Genomic DNA, 24,995 nt, shown 5'->3' on the forward strand with positions numbered 1-24,995 from the left:
GGCCGAGCGCCCGTCAGCAGGCGATGGCTGGAGAACCGCTTGGAAACCTCGGTCTTGGTGCTGCTGCCCGCCTGTCCTGAAGCACGGCCGGTTCGGGGGCTTCCGAGCCCCCGGCAGGCGCCTGGAGGAGGGGGCCTGTCAGCTCCCGCCGCGGCGCTGGGAAGGGCCTCTGCCTCCCTGAAATTCTGAAGTCGGTTTGACGCTCCGGAGCTGTCATCATGAGTTCCCTCTGCTGAAAGAGTTAACAGAATGGAAAAGCAAAAAACTCAGAACGTATCTTTTTGATAAGAGTAACAATAAAAAAAAGTTATTACATACATCATTAATTCTGGTGTAAGTGAAATTGGGTTTGTTGAGGTTTTAAATTTAAGGTCACTGTAAGCTCCTAATGACTAGATTCAAACCTCAAAGTATTTGATTTAATGGATTGGTTATGAATCTTCCCTGCCGGCTATTACCGTTTTGTATTTACATTTTCTACCTCTACAAAAGTGTGTTCTACAAAGCAAGAAAAGAAAACAAAAACAAGAGATACAATGAAACTTCCTGAAAGTGCTGTCAAATATCCAAAGTAAACAAAAATACTGTGGAAGGCTGTGTTTTGGGGTTTTTGGGTTTGGGTGTTGTTTTTTCTTTAAGTTCTGGAGTCTTTCAATAACTTAGGGTTTGTAGCAATAAAAGTGACTTGCAAGATACTCTGTTTACTGAGAGCTAAACCTGTCCCTTTAAACTGAGTGAAAGAACACTTGCTTTAGGTTACTTACTCTTTTTTTTTTATTATTCTAATTGTGGAGTCTGACCTTAGGAGTACTAAAGGTTATAGTCCTTTAAACTAAATCTGAAACTTGCTGTTTGCGAAGTAAATATTGTCAGTGGTGCTGGTTCATGGTAGATGGAGTGAAGATATTCTCTGTTGAGTTAAATTGTACTTCTGTGAATCAGGCTGCAACAGACTGCAGGCTATTTTCTCACAGAAGTACTAAGCTTGTAAAATACCCATTAATATTCCTGATTACGATTTAATTGTATTTTAAAATGCTTTCACTAGGTTCATTCCAGCCAACAAATGAAATGATGCTCAAGTTCTATAGCTTTTATAAGCAAGCAACCCAAGGACCCTGTAACATTCCACGACCTGGATTTTGGGATCCGATTGGTAGATATAAATGGTAACTTTTCATTATTTGTTTTGGTTTTTTTCTTTCTTTTAATGCTTGGAGTGGAGATGTTTAGAAAAGTGGCACTTGGAGAAAGTTTAGTGGGTTTATTTCTCTCTTAAGAAAGAACATTCACAACCTTTGATGCTTGAATTTTTTTTTTGTCTTGTGTTCCAACTTTCTAGCTCAGATAATTTATAACTTCTCAGAGTTGCAGGTGGAAACATTCCCTTGGGTTCTGCGGTGGGCAGGTTTTTCTTGGGCAAGCACCATTATGGTACCTCTGCAGTGTTTATCCCATGTTGTAGAATGAAATTGTAGGTGCTCTGCAGAAGGAATGACGTGGATGAGTGTCTGGAATTCTTCCTTCTCAAGTTTTCATGTACAGAATCATAGAGTAGTTTGGGTTGGAAGGGACCTTTAAAGGTCATCTAGTCCAACCCCCTTCAATGAGCAGGGACATCTTCAACTAGATCAGGTTGCTCAGAGCCCTGTCCAGCCTGACATGGAGTGTTTCCAGGGATGGGGCATCTCCCACCTCTCTGGGCAACCTGGGCCAGTGTTTCACCACCCTCATCATGAAAAGTTTCTTCCTTAGATCTAGTCTGAATGTACCCTCTTTTAGTTTAAAACCATTACCCCTTGTCCTGTCACTACAGGCCCTGCTAAAAAGTCTGTCCCCATCTTTCTTACAAGCCCCCTTGAAGTACTGAAAGGATGTCAGCCTGAAGTAAATAAGTGCTCATTGACAGCCATTGATACAGCTTCAAGCTCCTGGGGAGAGGTCTGGTTTATGTGTCTTTCTGGTTTGTTGGGTCAGTGGCAGAGCTTCCTGCTGTCTGTATTTTCCTTGTGCTGGGAAGGCTTTGCTTATTATATTTTAATGGTGATTTGTCCTGAAGAACAATTATTATTGCTGTCATCATGGTGATCTTGGGATCTGTGAAATGATTTCTTTGACTTTTTTGTTTGTTTGTTTGTTTCCTCCCCAGTCTCCCTAAGTCAGGGTGAAGGGAGTATCTTTGCAGAGAACTAGAGCAGTAAGGTTGCAGCCGCCTGGTTGATTGTAGCTGGAAGTGAGCCACCAACTTTGGGGTTTTGCTGTAAGTGGGACAAATACTCTGGCAAGAGGAAGGGAAGGTGTCAGATCAAGTGCAAGACTGAGTAATTAAATATTTCATTCCAGTCTATGTTCTGACAGATTCCTTGTGCAATGCTGATAAATTTGATTGGAGTTTTCTGTCTTGCAGAATTGGAGAGGGGGAGATATTTTATTAGGTCGTAAGTAGCTGCTGTGGTAACTGGGGATGATGGTTAAACTATTTGCCCTACTAGACTGATGTATCTTTCCCCAGTTGCTAAACTCAAAAAGGACAGATTTTTCTTGTAGCCTGTTTTAACTTGCTGATAACTGGTGGTAAGTGCTGACTGAAGTATCTGTCCTTGCTCTTTTTCTGCAGCAGAGAGTCTTAAAAAAAAAAACCACCTTAATCAAAAGGGAAATGTGTGTCTTCTGTATCTGGGCTTGTTTACAACTTATCAGATACAAGATCATAGCTGGTCAGAGAGGAACTCTTCAGTCCCCAGACTGTTCAGTTTGTTGCTTCTTTGTCAATGTGCCACTATGTGATTATTGTAGCAAATTATATATTTGAACTTTAAAAAAAGAAAGTTGTAAATTGTTGCATTTTACTTGTATTAGAGAAGCCTTGGGCATTACATAACTGGCCTACTTAATGACAGGCTGAAAAAATCCAGGAGGCCCTAAAGATACTGAAGATGTATGTGACTTTTCTTTCCTAGGGATGCTTGGAGTGCCTTGGGAGACATGTCTAAAGAAGAAGCCATGATAGCCTATGTTGAAGAAATGAAAAAGGTAAGTTTACTAGTGAGCGGAAGGAATGATCTAGAACAAATGTTCGAGATATAAATGAGGGAACATGAGGAGGTTCTTGCTGACTAGTATTGTCAAAACACCAGATGAGTTTCTCCCTGTTGTGAACTGTTGCATTTCAGTACTACGCTGTTTGGCCCATGGGCAGAAGAAAAATTACATAGTTCCTTCCAAAGCTGTAGAATTTGGGTTGTTTTTAGAGAAACATGAGAGCTCTAGCTGCTACAACGCTTAAATGACAGAGCTAAAGAAAGTGAAGTATTGAAATCATGGTAAAGGGGGCAGTGAGGAAAACGGTGGAACTTAAAGTACAACAGAAGAAAAGCTGGTTCACTGCAAACTGCCTCACTTCTCAGAGTTGAGAGGTAAATGATCTTTATCTTGGAAAGGAAAAAAACCAGCCCTCTAGAAGGACTTCAGGAGCAAGAGTCTCACTCGTGACTGGAGACATGAGTATAATCAAATAGGTAAACTTCATCATCTTTGATTTTTCAGGAAGAACTCAGCAACCTGATTTTTTTGTACTTGTTTGGAAGATATTCCTTGTATATTATAGATGCAGTCAAACAGTTAGAATTGAGTAATTTGGTCTGTTTTTTGGAATAGATGTGTAAATTGTAAACAGTCATAGTTACTATATTAAGCAGGAATTGCAGCATTAACTAAAGTAAACATTCAGAATTAAAGTTTCTGGTCTTTTATTAACTAAATCTTTTCACTGCAATCTTCTCACTGAAGCTCTTCTAGGTGGCTTTTCTATTTACTGTCTATCCAGATAAAAGTATAATTGTAGTCTATCACTATAATGAAGTTAGCATCAAGGAGAGAAAATGTAAGTTCTACTCTGAATACACTTGCTTTTCTCCTACACCAGTGTCATGACATTGAACTCTTAACATGTTTAATGATTGATACAACGGAAACTTTTACTAGGCAATGAGCTGGAGTCTGACTGCTGTTCTTTTTCCTGTCTGTAATTTTGGTAATCTAGTTCCTGCTGGTATTACTGTAGCTGCTTTAAAATGAAAAATAAACAACTCCAGAAAACACAGAAGGCCAAATAGTATTCATTTGGTCAAAAATCCCACTAAATTGTAATAATTCCTTTTGAATGTGTGCCACAAGATTTAGTGCTTCACTTCAAATCTCTGATTGAAAATGTGTTAATACTTCAGTAGAGTACTTTTTTTTTTTAAGTGCAGTATTTGGTTTGGTCAGGACACTAAAACTATGTGAAACTGCAATGTTTGTTCTAAAAAAAAAAATTACAAAAAACCAAGACAACCCCTAGTAAGCCTCCTGTGATGAAGTCTACTTGACCCTAATGAAGGACAAATATTCTGCCTCTGTACAGATGACATGTAGGGCTTGGAGAGCAAATGACTTCTTGCCTCGCTCAGCTTTGAAACTGGGGAATCTGTTTACCCTGCTTCGGTGCTGTTTCAGCTCTTGCATTTGAAATACTGGCTTCAGCTTTTCCAACCCGATTGATTCTACTTGAAATGTCAATGGAAGTGCATTTCAAATGGATCCACTGGGTTGTTCTATCAGCACATACTGCACTAATCCTTGTGGTGTTACTGTGGGCTTTCTGCTGTTGCTGCATAGGTATCTGTGTCTAAGGGGGCAAAAAAACACTTCTATACTGGTATCACAGGACTGTGTCTAAGGTTGCCATATTCCCCTCTGCCCCTGGGGCATGTCCCCAGCATTTGCACATTGTGTTTGGGCTATACATGCATCAGATGACCCTGTCACAAGTACTTTTATTGTAAACTTGTTTGGTGGTTTTGTTTTTTTTTTCTTTTTCCCTTCATATGGTGGCCTTGAAAATCACAGCTTTTGAGGAATGTGTCTGGGTGAGGTTTTGATGTGCTAGTGGGAGATGACCAAACATGTCTTAGTCTTAGCTAAGATGAATCTGAGCTCAGGTGCATTTTAACGTTAATTTATCTTTTAAGTAGCGTTTCTGAAATTTTATATTGCAACACTGTTTAAACTAATGTATTTACACTTTACATGTTTTGTTATATATTAGAAATGAGTGATATCTTAGCGTAAAGAAGTCTTAACGCTATATGGTGTTTCTAATTTAAAACAAGACTCTTCATATATGAATTGTCTGACAACCAAAGAAAACAGTAATTCACGATGCATAATGACTTACTTTGCAGTTTCAAATTTTAAAATTGCATGTTATGCCTAGTGCCTATATAAGTAAGCAATTGATTTTGTTTGTGGAAGTATTTGTTCTTTTCTTGCTCACCTAAAAGCTAGCAGTAACAAAACTCTAACATCTCTTTTTAACTCTTAACAGAAACTGTGCGGTAAGATTCTGAGAACTGCTCCAAGTTGCAGAGAGTATATTGAGGCCTGTTTAGAGTGGATGAAGACCAATTATATGCAGACATTATAGAAATGCATGTATGAAAGCTTACAGTGCAGACTATAGAAGTAAATACATACCAAATACAAGTGTTATTCTAGAATAGATTTCTTGTTTCAATGCTACTGAAGTTTAAAAAAAGAAAAAAAAAAAAGTCACAAAACTGTCCTGTCTCTGGTTCATATCCAGATCAGTATCGGAGCACTGAGCGTTTCTGTAACAAATATGGAATGAATTATATATACTGAATACATCAGAGAAGAGGCAGTGAAACTGCAGTTCGATAGGATCGTTGTTTCTTGGTATTCTTAATTGGTTTGCAAGTGTTAACTTGTTACCTGCTAGCCTGCCTGGAGCTCCTGCTTTGTAAAATAGTGCTGTAGCTTTTGCCTCTACTACCTTGTAATGCACTTGCTGCGTTTGAGCAGCATGTTCTGTGGCAACTTGTACCTCCATCTGTTGCTTTCCTCGTGGTCTTCTGGAGGAGGAGGAGAGGTGTACTCTACTTTTAGTTTGCTTCTACCCGAGTCTTTTCCTATGGCTATTGCCTCTTTTAAAAAAATAATAATAAAAAAAGTAGAGGATGAAAGAGGAACAAAGCTATAAGCAAAAAGCTTGGCTGAAAGGACTTAAACTTGAATGGGACAATAATATAATATGTTTTAAAATAATATTAAACTATTGAATCTCTTCTGTTTAATCTATTTTAGATTTAAGATTTTGCATTCCTATCAGATGATCAAAGGTATTGTTTTTGTAATTTAAGATGAAGAAATTCTTACCAAAGGAAGAGCTCCAAATGACTTCAGGAGCAGAATTTGGTTCTAGTTTGCTCTGCTAAGTATGTCTTCGTGCTGTCCCAGTTTTGCTGCATTCTGTCCATTTTGCTGTTTGGGTTTAGATGGACCCAGTAGGGCACTTTTGATCTGCTCCTTACATTCCGCTGAAGTTGTCAGGGTTTGACAAATAAAAAGAATCCTCAAAGAAAACAAAAAACCCTTTCATTTTCTCTGTGGGAAGACTTGTCTATAAAATAAATTGCATCAGATAGAGCAGCCTGTTGAACTTAGAGTTGGTTTCATTTGAAATTCCGGAAATAATGGATTCCAAGGTCTACTAATACTGTGCTGAGGCAGTCCTTCAGTGGTGGCAAATGCATTAGCTCTCCCATCTTCTCTTCACCTAAAAAAAGTTAATACAACTAGTTAAAATTCTTACTTGGTAAATTAGGTTTATGCTGTTTTCATTTAATTAAAACAAAATTTAAAAAATCAGAGTAACGTGGTAAGTGACTTAGTGAAATGTTACTGAGTTTTACAGTGACCATCAGTTTCTAAAATCAGTTGAAATGAATGAATCATTGAAATGCTGTTTCTTAAGATGCTTCATATTTTGGACTTATGCAGATTCTTGAGAGTATGCCAATGACGGACAAAGTTGAAGAATTACTACAAGTAATAGGCCCGTTCTATGAAATAGTAGAAGATAAGAAGACCAGAGGATCTGACCTAACCTCAGGTTCGAACAAATAACTTCCTTTATACTACTAATAATCACAACTACAGATTTTTTGGGGCTTGTTTTCTATAAATGATTTTAAAGCTAAATGTTGCATCTTTCTGTTCATTCTCTTTACCATATGGCAGTTCGAATGGAGAAAGTCTCTAAGTATTTGGAAGGTAGGACTAATAAATTATGTGTAAGTCCATCTTTTCCATTATTTTGGTGCTGTAGTAACTTTCTGCTAATGCTTGTGACTTCTGGGCTTGTCACTTCATTAGGCTGGATTTTGTTTCATTTTGCTTTTGAGGTACAAAACAAAGTTAGACGCAGGAAGCTGCATTTTTAGTCTTTGTCTATAGGCTTTTTGAGCTGCTGAAGGAAGCCTCTTTCTGAAAAAAAGAATATTTAAAACAAACAAACAACTGCCCCAACCAAATCTAGTTTCTGCTTTTCCATTAATAGAGGGAACAACTATTTGAAATGCATACTGCTACGTCCTGATACAGCTGTGGGTTATCAAACTGCATGCAGAGCTGGTAGTCCAGGTCTGTCATTTGATCTAAAATAATAAAAAAATAAAACCCCACAATTAAAACTCACACTTTCTTAATCACGGTTTCTCTAATACATACAGAATATAAGATGAGTTTGGGAAACTTTCAAGTTAAGTTTTCTGAGGATCAAGTTCATGAAGGGAATACCTATTTAAACATTTTAAATATCTGACAAGTGGCAAACCTAGTGGTGTCATAGCTGCATAAAAATCAGTGTAGTGATTTTTGTTTAGTAATACCATTGTGAGAATATTTTGATAATAACAGTTATTACATTACAGGTAATGTGTTCATAAGGTTGTAATATAAGGTTTACAGTTGTTTAAATCTGACTTAAAATTACAGTTAAGTTTCGCCCTGTTGCATTTCAATTTTTGAAACAGTTTTTAAAAAACAAACCATTGCACAAATTAATTGGTTTATTATGTTTAAGAAGTAGGAGTCAGCTAGTTAGGTTGCCTTTTGTGTGTGGCTTTTTTCCTCCCACCTTAAAGGAACATAGTTTTGATTTTAGTTTTGGTATTGAGTCTCAGGGAAACAGAAATAGTTTTTCATTGTTTTTGAGGGAAGGCAATGGTAGAAGTTTTCAAATGGCCATTTTGAAAGCTGTGTGACTTTTTTTTCTCAGCTAAAATTGTGAATGCTTCATGTCTGGGATTTAGTGAGTTTACCTGTCAGCTGGATTGATGGGAAAGATTGTAAGAGTATCAGTAGATTCAGGTCAGTGATCTGTGTAATAAGAATTTACTTGGACTCGGTGTCTATGGCACAGTGCCAAAAGCCACTTCCTGAAAAAGTGACTTACCTAGGCAAACAGAGAATCATGGAAAACCATACCTGTTTTAATAACAAATTTAGCGTACTTGTTTTTTAAAGAGGTAGCTTAAACATAAGGTGGTGTAAGTAAAACAGAATAGCAAATTTCAACTTTATCTTGTTCTGTCAGTGTTGCAATAAATCTGGTGATACGTCGTCATTCATATGGTTTAAAGTTGCAACATCTCATTATGCCACAATGAATTAAGACAAAATTTTCACAAAGTCTGTTGTAAGTTATAATGTTACAGTTGCATTTAAGACTCTGAAGCCCTTTCGTCAGCACTCATAACCACTTCCTCGATTAAAAGTGAAGCTGGAAATAATTATTATTGTTTACAGTACAGGTCTCAAAATATTTCACAGAAGTATGGAAGCATGAGTACCTTCAGTTTTCTAGATACATGCTAAAGAATAGAACCAGTCTGCCCAAGTCTGTGTTCGAGATGGTGTAGATACTGGTGACAATACTGTTAAAAATTGACACATAGTTATGTTTCGATCGTGTTAGTTCCTCTAGTCTTGTTTTGTCCCCTGTCCCCAAGCCCCCCGCTCTCTGTAGTTTCTGTTGTGAACGGCGAGTTTTTTTGTGAGCAGGCAATTGGTGTGCTCTGGCAGCTGGGACCCTTAACTCTTGAGTCTCTTACTTCATACTGTACACCCCCCCCACCCCCCCCAATCTTCTGGCTCATTCTGAGTTCACCTTTCATTCTTCTTCAACCAGACTTTAATCTGTATGAAGATCATTATCTAATTGTTTAAGAATTGCATGCCAATTCCTCAAAATCAACAGTGTTCTTGAAGTAGTCAAAGAGACTACTCTGGAAAACTCTGGAAACTTAGTGTACATCAGCTATGGCTGGTGTATCGTCTCTAGCAGATTGGCCTCAAAAAAAAAAGTGCAGCCTTTTAAAATAAAATTTCTACTTCTTGTGGTTTCATTGAAAATGTTAAATAAAAACCATTAAAATACTGTCTTCCTGAATCAATAGAGCTTGTGTCTCTCCTCAATAAAAAACACTGAAGCCTGACATGCCAGCAGTAAAATGACTTGTAATATCTCCTAGACAACTAGGACAAACTTGCCAGACCTATGGGCTACAAACATATCCAAACCTGGATGTTTGTAACAAAAGGAAAACAGACAATTCCCTCTATTAGGCTGAGCAAATATGAGGGACATTTCAAAAGCATGTAACCTGGGTAGTGTTTTGAAAGCTCATCCTGCAGCTGTGTGAGAAGCTAGGTTCTCTGGAAAGTTCAGTCAGTAGTCTCTTTCTGACAAGTATTTCTTAGCAGATAAAATTATTCAGAAATTATTTTCAGGTACATAAAATAGTAGACATCAAAGAAGAAAGTGGGCTCTTAGCCGTCATAGTGCTGCAGAAGAGAACAGGTAACTTGCAGTATTATGGAGGGACCTTTTTGCTGGCAGCTGCTGGAAGAGTAGGGGGAGGACTGTTGGGTAAGGTCGGGGGTGGTTTAGAAAAGCAACCTTTTAAGTTTTTGCACTTACTAATAAATGCAAACAAATTGGATGTCCAAGCCAATCCTAAAAAGACAAAGAAGCCTCAAAATATTATTGCTCAGTGAATTTGAAATTTTCAGAATGGGCATTCAAGCTTTCTTATTATGTTATACCTGAAGAAGCCAAAGGTGGGCTAGAATTGGCATACTACTGATCTGATACTGGGCGAAAAATATCAAGAGTTTCAGAGCAAACTCATCCTTCTGAATGTTTCCTTGAGAATGGGTTTACTCACATTCAGAAAAAAGAAAGTATCTAGAAACAAAGGGGGGCAAGAAAATCCCTACCTGGCAGGCCCACACTAAGTTATCTCAACAACTAAGCAAAGTATCTGGAAATTGTTCACAAGTTCTTCATTAGAATTTTCATGTGTACTTTTTCTGCTTTGTGACAAGGCATTTAATCTGTTTTAAAATCCTACTAAATAAAGATGACCATTTGTCTTTATGCTGAGTAGTAATACTTTTTGTAAGCCTTTGTGAAGACTAAATGTTGCCTCCAGTAATGACAAGTTAAGCACTGCAGAGGCTGTGGAAAGTTTCAGCATTATAATACTTCTAAACTTTGTCATCCTAATGAGTGTTCTGAAAACTTTGCTCCCAGCTGTATTGCAATTGTACCAGATAAAGCCCTATTGAAGCGAGGTGACTTGTGTTGCTGTGTATGCTGGCTTTGGGCAGTACTGATTGTAGTGTAGCATGTTTGTGCTAGGAGCCCATACAGGGCGCTGCTTCAGTAGCAGCTTGTGTGAATGGCAGAGTTCTGGCTCACAGGCAGATACAGCTGTTCAAGAGTTTGCTTAGTGTCTTCCTGCGTTGGATATGAGAGCTAGGTTTAAAAGGTTATACTTACTGAGGTCTGTGTGATGTTACAACAAGCAAATACATGTAAGCACTTCTGTTTCAAAGGCAGTAGTTAGTACAACATGTCGGTAAGCTTAGAGGGGAGGCTTGCACTTGAAAAAAGTGAGTCTGTTCTTGATTATTACTTTCCAGGCAGAAACACTCTTTACTTTTAAAATCCAATATTTTTTCCAACTGTGTTTCTGTAGATTAGTTTCTCTTTTCAAATAGTTCTATTTTCTGAAAGAGCTTCTCATATTATTTTCAACATCTGTCCTTTGTAATGAAGCATTTGGTGGCATGCTCCTCCTGCTTGTGTGTGGGCCTCTTCTGTGAAACACCCTGTTTGCTTTATAAGCTCATGTTTTCATTTCTGTTTGACTTCAAATATACTTGCTAAACTGATTTCCTTCCTTCTCCTTCCTCTTTTCCTCACTAGGATTTTTAAGGAACTAAGTGGCTGTGAATCTTACTAATGCTTTGTAAGAAGAGGGAAAAGAACTGAAATCCCTGTTACTCTGAAATTGCTGTGCTTTAGCAGGATATGTTGAATGGGTGGCAGCACCACAGCTAGGAGGTGCATTAAGGCAGGGCAAGCATGGGGCAGGAGGAGCTGGTGGGTGGGTGAGAGGTTTTTAAAATTCTGTCCTTCAAACTTTTTCTCGTTTCCAGTGATAAGCTAACAGCTATAATCAAGGTTACACTTCATATTCAGGGAGGCTAGTGTGAAACTTACTACACCAATATTTTTGTTAATATCTCGGTAGTTTAATAGCTCACCTTAAGAAGCATCTAGAACATTCTTTGCAGAATTTGCTGCAGGATGGGATTATTACAGGATTAAGGGCTGGGCCAGCAAGTGCCAAGTCAGTGGAGAGTCTCAATAAGATGTGGGTAAGTCTCACAACAAGCTGTGGCTTGTGCTCTTGCAATATATACCTACTTCAGGCTTTCCAGTTCAAATCTGAGCCTACTTTGTGATTTGACTTCAAACTGATGGTTTTTATGCCAGTGCTGTCTAACAAAGTTGGAAATCAGGGCAGAGCATCAGTATAGCTCAAGCCTGAGGATATCAACAACTCCTCTCTCATGCAGAGTAGTAGAGAATATATTGCCACGAGGTGAGCAGCAGAGTATCCAAATGTGAAAATGTAGAATAAATGTTTCTTTCAGAATGGAGGGAGCTAAGAGAAGCTTTCTTCCATGAAAAGAAAAGCCTGCCTGTATTCTGTTTCATGCTGGATTGAGTCAACAGTAACAGTTTTTGTGCATAACTGGTCATTGGACCTGGATTTTTCCTCCAGCCAGACAACAGTTCCCTGCAAAAGGGAAAATAAGTTGTCAAAAGCTCTTCAGGTTTTGAAAATCTGGCAAATGTACCTATTTGCTATAAAATGTTGGTATCTTACATTTTAGAGGTCTCACTTGTAGTTAAGATCTTGTGATGAGAGAACTGAAATCCAGATTTTTCACAGCTCTGTTCTACAAAGACAAGCTACAAAGAAGTAGTAGACAGAGGTATGGGAGGCTGGAGAAGAACAGGTGTAGGTAGTCGTGTCTTGATTGCTCTCAGAAAAGTGCCCAGTGAGCATGGGCTGGTGTTTCATGCATAGCTTTGTAATATCAAAAATAATTACTTTAATCATAGCTTCTAAGATGTGTGGAAAAGCCATCTGGCTTATCTGTGAGGCTGTGTTTAATATGGGCATTGTAAAAGGCTGTTCAACTTGTAGGATTGGAGTAGGTGGCAGGAGAATATAATCTTAATGTTATTTCCTGTTTGGTTTTTTTCCTTGTACAGGGCAAAGCAATTTTTGATTCAGGCAGAAGGTTCAGGGTGTGACAGGGAGGAAGGAAATGTATCTAAGTCAACCCAAAAACTTGGTAACCTTATTTATATGGAAAATATTCTGAAAATGCAAGGGAACAGGTACTGATGCTATGGATGGAGATGAGAAACTCTATAGGTATTCAGGAGAAAACTGTAAAGGTCCAGGACAACCAGTCAATAATCCTAAATACCATACTTGCAAGTTAATGTCTAAGAAGCTGCTATTGTTTGTGTTAGTTCTTATACACAAACTATTGTTTTGATGTTTATAAATGGTAAATAAAGACATGGATATTGTTAAGTTGTTTTTTGAAATACAGTGGCATCTCTTTGACTGTAACAGCTTGAAAAGCACATGAGCAGAGAGGAATGCTCAGAAAACAAGGCTTTGGAGGATATTAAAAGAAAAAAAAGAGGAGAGGCTTCTTTTTCTCTGTTATAGTGGAGTTTAGAAAGACTAAACAAGAAAAAAGGGAAACTGTATAGAGGGAGATCGGGCTGCCATGATCTGTGTGCTTAGGGAATACATTTTTCGGAGAACTTACACTTACTGCACTTAAAATTAAAAGTTATAGAACAGTGGTAGTTAAAGTAATTTTATATTTTTCTGTCTCTATTTTTGACAGACCTTTCTAAAATCTCTTTTTATTTGTGATGGCAGCTCATTTGAGTACTGTAGAACAGATGTTACAGAGCAGGCTGGGCCCCTGGAAATTTTCTTCGTAGTGTGCTATATTAAAAAGAATGGAAGGAAATGAGGGTATAGAAACTCTTGTTCTTCTAGCTGAAGAGCTTATTGATCCCAGATGCTTGCATGTACACCTCCTTTCTCACTATGATCATTCCTTGTAGTGAAACTCCTTGCTGTATTGGGAGACATCAATTTCAAAAAGGAGGTGGAGATTTGTGTAATTAAGCGTGTTGGAAATGGCAGAACGTAGTTGTATAAACTTGGAATTGAAGCAGGGAGTCTACTTGGATCAGTAACAAGCATGAAACATCAGGTTGTGATGGCAAGAAAAGAATTCTAGTTATGTGATTATCAAAACAATCTTGTATACCATATAGGTGTCTCTGAGACTTAAGTTTTGACAGAGCTTGAGTCTACTTAAACGTAGGAGTGCAAAGAAATCCCTATATAAGGTGATATAAGTGTAGGTCATGGAAGTAATGTTTTAGTGACTGAGCTTTTGCTGCTATTGAGCAGATAGTAAAATTAGGGTATTTTACAAAAGCATATAATTTTTATTACATGATGAGATTATACACAGCTAATTAAATTCTTATGATGTGCTCTACCTGCTGTTGTAGACAGTTTCTTGATCACTGTTATTTGCAAAGAATGAAGGAGGCTATAGGACTTGTGTGAGGATACTGTGTTGTGCTGAGCCAACCGTCAGTACAGCTCAAGCAGTGCATGTTAATTTTGTATAAGAATTATGTGCCTGTTCAGAAAACTAAAAATACAAGGCATTTGAGGAAAAACCTGTTAGGCTAGGTTTTTTTTGTAAAACACCCCTTGAGCTGGGGCAGATCCACAGAGGCTTTTAAGCTCTTAACTCCCATCTGGGTAACAAAAATTACCTTGAAATATGTGAGGAGTTAGAAATCAAACACATATTTTTGTGAAACTTGGTCCTGTTATACAGGTTGTTGAGAAGAATTGGAGTGCTGCCTTTAAAGAAATCTATTTAGAATTGCTCTTAGGAAATCTCTTAATAGAGCTGACACAAGAAAATAAACATCTACTGAAAGCTCGTAGAGAGGCTGTGTGTCTGTTCTTCACATCCTTTCCATCTCGCCATTTTCTTTTGTTAATCCGTCCTTCTGTTTGCATGTTGTTACTGTTACACAGCTCTTACTATATAGCATTAAAAAAAAAAATCCAGGCTTTTACAGTGGAATATAACTCCTTATATGGCTACAGAGCAGTACAGCTTTGATTTAGAAAACTCCTGTCACAGTTTGGTATTGTAGGCAGTAATAAACTGAATGGTACAGTAGCTAAACGAGGACAACAGAAAGCTACTGACATTTTGCCTGCAGTTGAAGTGGTTAAACAGAATAAAGGGATGGGGGGGATTAGCACAAAGAAAATAAGGTTTTAAAAGCTTGCTTGGCTCTTATAATTCATATTAAATGATACCTTCCTCAGGAATTAGCCATTAACCTATCAAGAGGGACTGTAGAAGTCACTACTAGTTGGCTTTGTTTAGTCTTTAACCCTGTCACTCCCAGTATTAGTCATCATTGCTGGTTTCTTAGCAGATACTCAGAGTAACAAGGAGGACGAGAGTAAACTGGTTTTACTATGTAGTGAAAGGGATTGGAGATGGACCTGATGAGGATAGCAGTGTAAGGGTTCTGAGGAAAAGTACACAATTAAGCGTAGTATTTCAAGTGGCCAAAACTCTGTAGAATGCTGTGTTCTTCAGAGTCGGCATCAAAGCAGTGCCTCTTCATGGTTTTAGGAGCACTGTTGCTAAGATTAACTTTGTGGAAGAAATATGATCCTGATCGATTTCAGTTGCTCAGGTGTCCTGTGGCATGATACCATAAATCCATTACTGTTGATACTTTTTCTCAGTTCTACCTCTTAAATATGTGTCATGTATCACTTTGAAGTTTCCCCAAATGAATAATCTCCTTGCTGAAATTCAGTGAAGAGAGAACATGCTTGAGTATTCAAAGGCCTTCCCTTCAAAAAGAAAAAAAGTAAATCTTTAGGAAAAAAGCTTACGGTATAGCTGGGGCTTTTTACATTATCTTTGATAGAATGAGGAGGTTTACGGTTTTAATTCGCCTTACTTCACAGCTAAATGTTCCTCCTGGTCTTGCCTTTCCTGTTTACTCCCACAATTGGGTAGGACACATGGATGATTATGCCCCCACCCCCTTTTTGTTTCAAAGGGAAGGGTGATGCCTGCCTTACTGTGCCAAGGGAGCTGTGTCTGTGCTTAATGATCATGCTGTGAGGACTTAACTGCTACTTTATCCTACTCTCACTGCTGCTTCTCAGAAAAACATCTTGAGAATTGAGTTTCACAGTAAAGGAAACATGAGAAATAAACTGGGAATATGTTGGGATTTTTCTTTTGTGAAACAAATTTCCTTGCAAATAAGGTGTTCTTCAGTGAGGAGAAAATGTGATCGCTTATATTCTTGTAGCCTACAAGACAGACAAGAGCTTTTCCAATTCTCTTTTTACAATAAAGAAGCATGGTTTTTAATCTTCAGATAAAAGTTGGATTAAGTCATTCCAAAGCAGTGATGCAGGGTGCCCACAGAAACCTTACCTTGCAGTAAAACTAAGGTGAACAGAATATTTAACTTATTCATTATTTCTATACAAGAATTTATTTTGCCCCTTTTTTTTTTTTTAAGCATTGCGGATAAGCTTTGAAACTAGAGGAATGTGGGAAGACTCTCATTGCAAAATTAAAGGAGAAAACCCTTAGCTCTAAATTACCATGAAGCAAAGAAAGTAGTAGAGCTGGTTTGGCAACTCCAGTATAATTGGATATTATTTTGCTGTTTAATGTTAAGACTAAACATAAGAATTAATCTTTCAAGGTTCTGGCAAGGGTATGTAGAAATTATGCAAATGGGATGCTGTAGTGACAATTAGAATTCAGCCTCGGAGTCAATGTAAAATGTGTGAGTGTCTTGCAGAAACTGCACCCTCTTTGTACCTTAGTTACTCTGTCTTCACATAGGAGGCTTAAATGATCATCAGGAAGTATTTAACCATTTTTTTTTTTTTTTACAGGAGGTGGTACAATTGCCCCTTAAAGTCTCCATATTTTTTAAGAATCTCTGCCTTGCAATTCTTTGTACAGTCAGAGTAAATTTGTGATCCAGTTTGTGATCCTTGGAATGATCAAAGATGTGGAAAACAAGGATTTAGCAGTTACCTTATCTATTTCAAGACACACTTTTTAAAGTATTTATGTAATTAGACATGCAAACAGATGCTCAGTGTATTCATCTTTTTCACTGAAATCAGAGAATTTATTTCCGTATGCCCTTTGACAGATAAAGATTTGTATAAACTGGAGTCGTCTTACCACATTTTGGTTCTGCTGAAAGTGCTGCAGGAGAAGATCCATGTGATACTGTATGTGAGAATCCTGTTGCTCACATATTGAATAGAATGTTTTCAAATTTGCCTTTGATTTGAGAGCAGTTTTGAAGCATTTCAGCCCAAAAGGAAATTTCCATAAAAATGTTGACTTCTGGGTCTAAAAGAACATGGCTGCTTTGGTCCTAGAAAAAATGTTACTGCAGCTATACCATAAATATGGGTAATAGTCCTGGTCTGAGACTCAGTAGTGAAAGTGACCTGCTGTCTCTTTCCAGCAGACTTCCTCAGAATCATTGAGAATCTCTTCACCAGTATTTTGGCACTCTGTGGTGAACCACAAAAAAGAAACATTAAACCAATTAAGGAAGAGCTTACAGAAATAAAGCTGGCATTATTTGGTACATCATCTAATATGGAAATACTTTTGTAGAATGACTAATGACTATGACTAATAGTTTGAGGGGAGGGAGAGTTGTATGTTTGTTTTCTAAAATACATGGGTTTTTTCCTCCTTGAATTTTTCCGTAGACCTTAGTAATGTCATGAATTCCACTCCAAATATAAAGGCTGTGAATGGAAAAGCTGAAAGTAGCGATAGCGGAGCAGAATCAGAAGAAGAAGGGCTTCGTGAAGAGGAAGAAAAAGAACTGCAGCTAAATGGAAAGGGTATGTTTTCTACACTTAGACCGTTGTCTCTTCCAAAGTTATTCTTAACCACCTAAGTGGCAGAAAATCCCAAAGGATCATGAATGGTGTACTTCTTCAGGAGATTTAGATGCAAATACACATGGATGTGTGTGTGAAAGATGGCAGTGTGTTAACCTGGGTTATAAGATTTAGAACTACTACAAATTTGTGAGCTATGCTATGCAATTTTTGACTTGGCTCGGAAGTTCTGTCGGTAGGTTAGCTAAAAGTCTATATCCTGTATTGTTGTTTTTTGTTGCTAGTGCTGTTTGTAAGAGCTGTGAATAACTACATAGAATTATAGAATGATTTAGGTTGGAAGGGACCTTAAAAATCATCTAGTTCCAACCCCTCACCGTGGGCAGGGAGCTGTAACAATAGAATTGAAAATAACTTTTTTTTTCTTCAGAGAAAATAAAACAGAGCTTCCATTGAGATTTGTTGAGGGGGTCCATAAAGAGTTCTGAGAAATACCAGCATCAAGTGAAAACCAAATTAAATTACATATTTAGAATTCTATACAGGTTTTTTCCTCCAAGGACATTAGGATTATTATTTAGTTTATCAGAGACTGACTTTGCTCACTTATGTTTTAAATATCATCTGCTCTTAATGCAAATTAGGTTTTATATTTACGCTTTTTACAAGAACAGAACAATCCCTGCGAATGTGAATCTAGGAGCATTCATATATATTGTTCTGCAGATATATTATACATACAGTATATTAACAAGTTAGCTACTTGAAGAAATATGTTTTGAGCTACTAGGTGCATAGCTTTCTATTTGCAAGGTTTTCTTGTTCTTTTACAGACTATAAGAATGTGAAACCAGAATCAGCAGCTGCTAAGGATTTGGAAAGTATTGTTACTAATGGCTGTTACAAGGACAGCTTTATCACAGATATGCAGAATGGCATCCAGACCAAATCTGCCCTGAATGGCTTGAACCCAGATGAAGAAATAAAGAAAATGGAGCCAAGCCTAGAAATAGCTATTAACAGTGCTCACCAAGGTATTCTCCTTGCAAGACCATGTTTTCATTTGCGCATGTTGTTCATGCAAAATATTTATTTTCTTGAAAGCTTAATCCTGGGATTCAGAGACTAGCAATGGTGTCTTTCAGTTGTAGAAACCTGAAGAAAGAAACTCAAAAAAAATCAAATTTAATACCAGTTTAAAATAAGGCTTTCTTTTAGGATCTTCTACAGAAAGAGAGATTAATTCAGAGACAGAGAGGCCCAAGCTCACAGAGATGTAATTTTCTTTTAAAATCATTATACTACTTGTGTGCAAATTCTATTTGCCTTTGAAAGCTAACTTGTAGTGAAATGAAAATCACTAATGTCTTGTCATTCTCAAAGGCTGAACATATTGTAAATTCCAGTTTGTTGAAACTGATGCCTAATATATAATCTTAAAACTAACAGATAACTTTAGGCAGAGCTCCTTTATACTGAACTTAGGAAGGAAAGTGGAATGAACAAGGTAAAATTAAAACTATTAACTTATAATGCAGAAATGCCAATATGAGGTATAGTTTTCCCATTAGTAAAAGTTTTATATAATTCCTGTATGAATATAACCTCTTTGTTCAGAAAAATACTTTAGGATGACAATCATAGATTAAAGGGGCATGAGTTGAAGCTCACCTAGACATTTTAACTCATCGCTTTACTCTTTGCCAGGATTGGCTCATATTTACAAAGCATATGTGCATATCTCCTTTCCATACAGGTACAAATGAAGAGAATACTGAAGAGGTCTCAGCAACTCAGCACTTAACCAGTGATTCAGACAGTGAGGTTTATTGTGACTCTATGGAGCAACTTGGTCTAGAAGAGGTAGGGGCTTAGTATTCCTAGGTGTATTTTGAAGTTGGTATGCTTATTTTTAAATAGGTTCCTATCTGTCAGGTGAACGTGGATATGCAGAGATGAATGAAGTAACTCATGCATACCTTCCTCTGGTTTGGACTATTGGTTTTTGTTCTTTTTATTTTCAGTCTTTTACAACTTGGTCACTACTGATCTAAAAGCCTTGAAATTTTTTCCCTCAGAGAATTTATGTGAGGGGAAGGTATCAAAAACAACAGGACAAAGAAAACAACTGTCAAAAACAACAGTACAAAGAAACTAAGGGCTGTGTCCACAAATTAATTTAGGGTATCATAGCATATGTAGGGACCAGAATCCAGCTATCTCTCAGAAGCAGGGAGTGTCTTTGTAACAGTGAGCTTTTTGCATATTCTTTTTATGGCCTGATGAATCCTGCATTTGATGCCTAGAATAAAGAGTAAGACTTAGCAGGTGGCCTGTAGGCCCGTGCCTGAAAGTGGCCTAGGTCTAAAGAAGTAGGAGATGACAATGATTTCTGGGTTCTCTTGTACTCTCTTCAGCTGTAATGTGCATCTCTGACTTCCATATAAAAGGTGGGCATCAACTGTGCTGGCTTAGTTTTGATTGAATTTGTGCTCCTGGTCATTGTATTAACTGTAGTCTTAGTTGACTTACTGACTTGGACCTCCTTCAGAGGCCCAGTTTAAGTGTGGGCTTTGTAGATTGTACTCAAACACCTAGGTTCCCAATTCTAGGGAGGAATATATGAATGATGCATGGGATCAGAAAGAGCAGTAAGCACACTAATATTGCATCATTCTCTTGTCTGTGTCCTGAGGATCTAGAGAATTCCTTTTAGCAAATCAAAATTTTACCCAAGTAATGAAGCATGTTGGGAAAGGTTTGGTAGAAGTGCTGCAAGCTCCCTTATATAGGTGATTTCCCAATCATGCTGTGTATCGTTCAAGCTTGTTTGAGATTCTTTAAGTGAAGTAGGTGGATAATTTGTCAGAATTTCCTAACCTGCATGAGAAAAGTTCTAGTTCTGAACAAAATAACAAATGTTCAGGTATATGTAAATGAGGTTTATGAACTGCTCTTTGACAAACGGGATTTTGGCAGCAGTTTCCATTTCTTTGCCCCTTCTTTTGGTTAGTTTGGCTTTTTCATGGAGGTTTTTTTTCAGGTAGCTGTGGTCCCCAGTCTGCTTCATCATATACTTGTGCAAGCGCTTGTCCTTGCATTGAACAACAGTTTGCCTGAACCACCTTAAGGCAGTCCTGTTGCAGAACATGTAATTGTGACCTGATCAATGAATATGTCATCCATTTTTAATATCTTCCTATAGTACTACCGGTTTTGAGTGAGATGTTGATCGAATACTGTGCCTGTCTCTTGCTTGGTGAAAGGTACAGGGTGCAGCCTAGCTGTTTTGAACAGGTTGATGGTAAGCAACGTGGTCTCTTTGCCACGAGTGTAAACACTGCCTACTCAAGGTTGCTAACAGCACGTGACTTTTGACAGTGTGGCTCATGACTCCAAGTTAGGCCACCACTTCACTGTTTGGGATGCAAAGCCAGTTTTACAGGGAAAACTGAACATTTTCAGATCTTAATGTTCTATTTTAGTGATTACTGAGTACTACTGTATGTTGTAAATATCTAAAGTAATTCCAAGTGGTATCAATGTTTTGAGAATATTTGCCTCAAAATGGCTTTTTGACCTGAAAAGGACATTTAGACAACAGTAAGCACAGGAAAACAACTGCTCCTGTTAAAAGAAAAGTCTTAATTTTGGGCAAACTATTTTCTTAAAGTGAAAGTAGAGATGATGCTTCTTCCTTTTTATTGGTTAACTGTCACATTTTACAGAATTTAATTACTTGCTAATATTAATTTGTAGCCCTTGGAGATCATCACATCAGCTAAAGGATCTTTAAAGCATTCATCCCATTTCTTGGGTGTAGATCAGAGTCTTCTGTTAGAAAACACGGATTTTCCAAGGCACGCTTGCATGACTTATGGGAATCTCCAGCCTGGAAATACTGTACAGGGAGCAGCTCAAGAGAAAGGCGAAGTCAAGTGTGGAGGAGAAGATGGAAAAGCCAGTAATGGGGGCCCTCACAAGGAGAAGAAAGGTGGCGAAAAAGCGGATTTCTACAGTGTCAGAAGAGGGAGAGGTACTGTGCACTCTGCTTTTGTGTTCCCCACTCTCCTGACTGTCATAAGTTACTGGTGCCTGAGAAGCATTTGTCAGTATTGTCCAGTAAGACAGTCACGCAATGTAGTGCTTCTGTCCTTCACAATAAAAATACATAACAAAAATCCTAATTACAGTGGATAGCAATCAGTTTTGTCTTCAGAGTATTTATTTCATTCATAACAAGTATTACAAAAGAATTTTCTTGTGCCATGGGGATCTTGTGTAAGCATATTGGCTGCTTCTGTTTTGGCTTACCTTAAACTCCAGCTGCTGTTTATGGCACCTGTCTTTTTAGAAATGTAATCTTCAAAACATATCTGTTCATGAGAAGAGTTTCTTTACAAGTTACATATTTATTTTTAAATGCATATGCTTTTATACCGCTGTGGTGTGTTATTTGAAACTATGGAACATCTCGGAAAGGTATCAGTGATGTATTGTTTTCTATATAATTGGAGTGTTGGCCACACCTTTGAGTGATTCTGATACTATGTATTATGATTCTTAAAACTTAATGACTCTTAATCACATAATAGTCCAGATGTTCAATTTATGTTGGACCTCTGCTCTTTTTAATTCTGTAATACTTCTAATACTGTAGCCTAGGAGCAACACCATATTCCAGTGGTATGAGCTATAATGTCAAGGATAAAGTTTATTTTTCTTGTACTAAAAAAAAAGCCAGAAACTATTTTATTTGTATATAGCATGCCTTTTTCTATGGCATCTATACATAAAGAGATGCAAAAATTAAAAAGAAAATCCAAATATAACATTTACATTGAACGCTATTATGAAGAACATACTATAGTTTAACCATCTCCCCTTCTCTCTCTTGTTTTACTTATGTTTTCTACTTGCAGGTGGAAGTATGATAGGCTAGCTGTATATAGTTTGAGGGAGTATTGTAGGTTTCAAACAATTAACTTTTCTCATCGCTCTATTACAGCATTCTTTGTTTTCCAGCTGGAGACACACCTACCCTTGGTAATAAGACAGATCTTACTTTCATCACTGGAAGTATTCAAAAAACATGTAGGCATGGCACTTCAGGATATTGTTTAGTGGGCATGGTGATGTTGGGTTGATGGTTGGACTTGATCTTAAAGATCTTTTCCAACCTTAATGATTCTTTGATTCTGTGTGATTCTTTTCACTAGGGCAGAATTTACTGCTGAACTTGACTGGATATGAATTACCAATTTTTGCTAAACGTTTATGCAGTTCTAGGACCTTGAATGATACTGTCACACTGAGGCTGTAGGGAAATGCAGTAACCTTCCAGTGCTTTTGAACTGTCTGAACATAGCCTGTGATTCGGAGTACCACACTTGGTTCAGGAGGGAGAAAACTGAACTGTTAAAATCAAACATTTTCAATAGAGTTGGTAGCCCATTCTGTGTTTTTTATGTATCTATTTTTTTCTCCCTCAAAATAGGGCATAGACTTCAGCCTCTAGGAGATGGTTCACAAGGTGGACAGATGGGTAGTGGAGGGGATGGAGAGCGCTGGGGATCAGACAGAGGACCCAGGGGTAGCCTCAATGAACAGATTGCAGTAGTGCTGATGCGGTTGCAAGAAGACATGCAGAATGTCCTTCAGAGGTTGCATATGCTGGAGGCAGTTACAGCATCACAGGTATTATCCATTGAAGTTATTTGATTACTTTTTATTTAATCTTGGATATTTTTATGCTTTTTCAGATGAAAATTTCAGACAATATTTTCTTAAACTGTGAAGACATTTCAGTTATATTCTGTAGTTTATTCCAACTTAAAATTTCTTATTGGTACCTACTCTTAGGAATACAATTCAAGGCTCCTTTACATGTGAGCAAAACCATTCATTTTGGCCTAAAAATTGACCATATATTATTTTACTGATTTCTGATCAGACTAATTTTAGCCATTGTTACAGATACACATTACACAGTCGCTATATGGAGATTCCATAGTTAATGTTAGTAATACATGATCCCACATAATTTCTTCATCAGTAGATCTCAAAGGATTTTCAAAGGAAGTGAGAAATTAGCTTAATCTTCCAGACTGGTAAATGGTTGCAGGCAGAACTTCTGGTTCCATTTTTCAGTTAGCAGAAGACTGATTATTCATAGCATTCTTTCCCTGCAAAGTAATCCAGCTTTCTTGGAATTTCATATCATGTGTACAAGATAAGCAGAAGAAGTCTTAAGTGAGTGTACATATTTATTGATGTAGTGTTTCTTTCTCCTCTTTCAATGGAAATACTGTATATTCGGGAGAATAGAATACGCTCTGAATATAGTTGAACCAGCAACCTAAAAATGTTTAGTTTTGTTTGACTTGCTGATACATTTTGATCTACCTGAGAATGAGAGCGCTGTACAAGCAGTATCCTATGGGATGCAAATACACCAAACCTAAGGCAGCCAGGGAAAAGGATTTATTAAAACCATGATTTTGCTCCATCACAGCTATTCAAAAATTTGCTGTTTGGATATGGATTTTCTTTTTTTGCCTGAGCAATATCTGAAGAAATATTATAAAATTCTTCCCCAGCAGTTCATGCTGTGCTTGCTACCATTACCTAAAAAGAAACAGAAGCTTCTGTTTCACATTTTCATAAATTAAGAAAAACCTAGAAAACTGGCTGCCTTGTTTTTGTGGAAGCACCACAATAGTGTATGCAAACAGTCTTGAAAAGTTTCTGGTACTTCTCATTTCTGGATTGCCTGGAAGGTTTGGAACAGAGTATTTTCTTTCCTTTATGCTGCTAGACATGCCTGTAGCTATAGCTGAGGGCAGACTAAACCAGTGCTTTTTGCATTTGTATAGACCATAGTCTAGATGTAATCATGTAAATTAAGCTGCTGAGATTTCTCCTCTGGGTTGCAGCTGCTAGGACTAGACCAGAGTTGAGGAAGTTGCCATGACAAGCTGGGTAGGTGGGCCTTGAAAAAACTGTAAAGAGGTCCAGTTAAGTGACCCTGATTCATATTTTAACACACAAGAGATGTGATAAAAATGCTATAAAGAGTAATGGAAACATGAGAGGTAAATTGGAAATTAAGTGGTGAAAGGGGGGTTGCATGGGGGTGGTTATGTTCCTTAAACTGTCATATATACAGATTGCAAAGTCTTCATAAGATAAAAAGCTTTATATTATCATTTTGTGAAGCAGAAAAAAAGTAATTGTGGTTTCCCTTTTTATACTTACCGGCCTTTGTTTGTATTTAAAGGCAAAATCTGCAACACTACAGTCAAATTATCAGCCTGCCTCCTCTGTCAAGGTAAAACACTGTTTTATCTATTTGTAAAAAGCAGTGTGAATGGTGAAAAAAGATGAGATTAATATTTTATATCTAGCTATTAGTATGTACTTTCTGTATTGTCTCTCTCTTGACTTGGAGAGAAAAAATAATCTGTGCCTGAAGAAGTTATTTGATTCATCTTTTTTTCTGTTCTTACTAGTAGCATTTTCTACTTTGACACTGTAGCATTTGAAGTGATTGAGAAGTATACATGTGGTATTCAATACGTGCACACAGATTGCTGACTACAATTTTTCTGTTTTCCTTAGAAACCATCATGGTGGCCCTTTGAAATTTCTCCTGGTATTTTAGCTTTTGCTGTTGTATGGCCATTTATTGCCCAGTGGTTGGTACATGTGTATCTTCAAAGAAAGCGAAGGTAA

The 24,995-nt window shown here is 37.5% G+C and overlaps 1 protein-coding gene across 3 annotated transcripts; it reads left to right on the forward strand.

The window, feature by feature from the left end:
* The first annotated feature begins 1,035 nt into the window (after positions 1-1,035).
* ACBD5 (acyl-CoA binding domain containing 5) lies at positions 1,036-24,995 on the forward strand. 3 transcript variants are annotated; one of them, XM_010291839.1, is made up of 10 exons: positions 1,036-1,169; positions 2,961-3,033; positions 6,844-6,955; positions 17,124-17,261; positions 18,095-18,295; positions 19,018-19,124; positions 21,021-21,297; positions 22,759-22,958; positions 24,541-24,591; positions 24,882-24,995. In XM_010291839.1, the coding sequence occupies exons 1-10, from the start codon at positions 1,036-1,038 to the stop codon at positions 24,993-24,995; spliced, it is 1,407 nt and encodes a 468-aa protein (XP_010290141.1). The 3 variants fall into 3 exon arrangements, with proteins under 3 accessions (XP_010290141.1, XP_010290142.1, XP_010290143.1); XM_010291840.1 differs by having other exon boundaries at positions 1,054-1,169; positions 24,541-24,585; XM_010291841.1 differs by lacking the exons at positions 1,036-1,169; positions 18,095-18,295 and having other exon boundaries at positions 2,986-3,033; positions 24,541-24,585.

The sequence above is a fragment of the Phaethon lepturus genome, unplaced genomic scaffold, assembly GCF_000687285.1.
Source record: "Phaethon lepturus isolate BGI_N335 unplaced genomic scaffold, ASM68728v1 scaffold23747, whole genome shotgun sequence".
In the NCBI taxonomy this organism is placed as follows: domain Eukaryota; kingdom Metazoa; phylum Chordata; class Aves; order Phaethontiformes; family Phaethontidae; genus Phaethon; species Phaethon lepturus.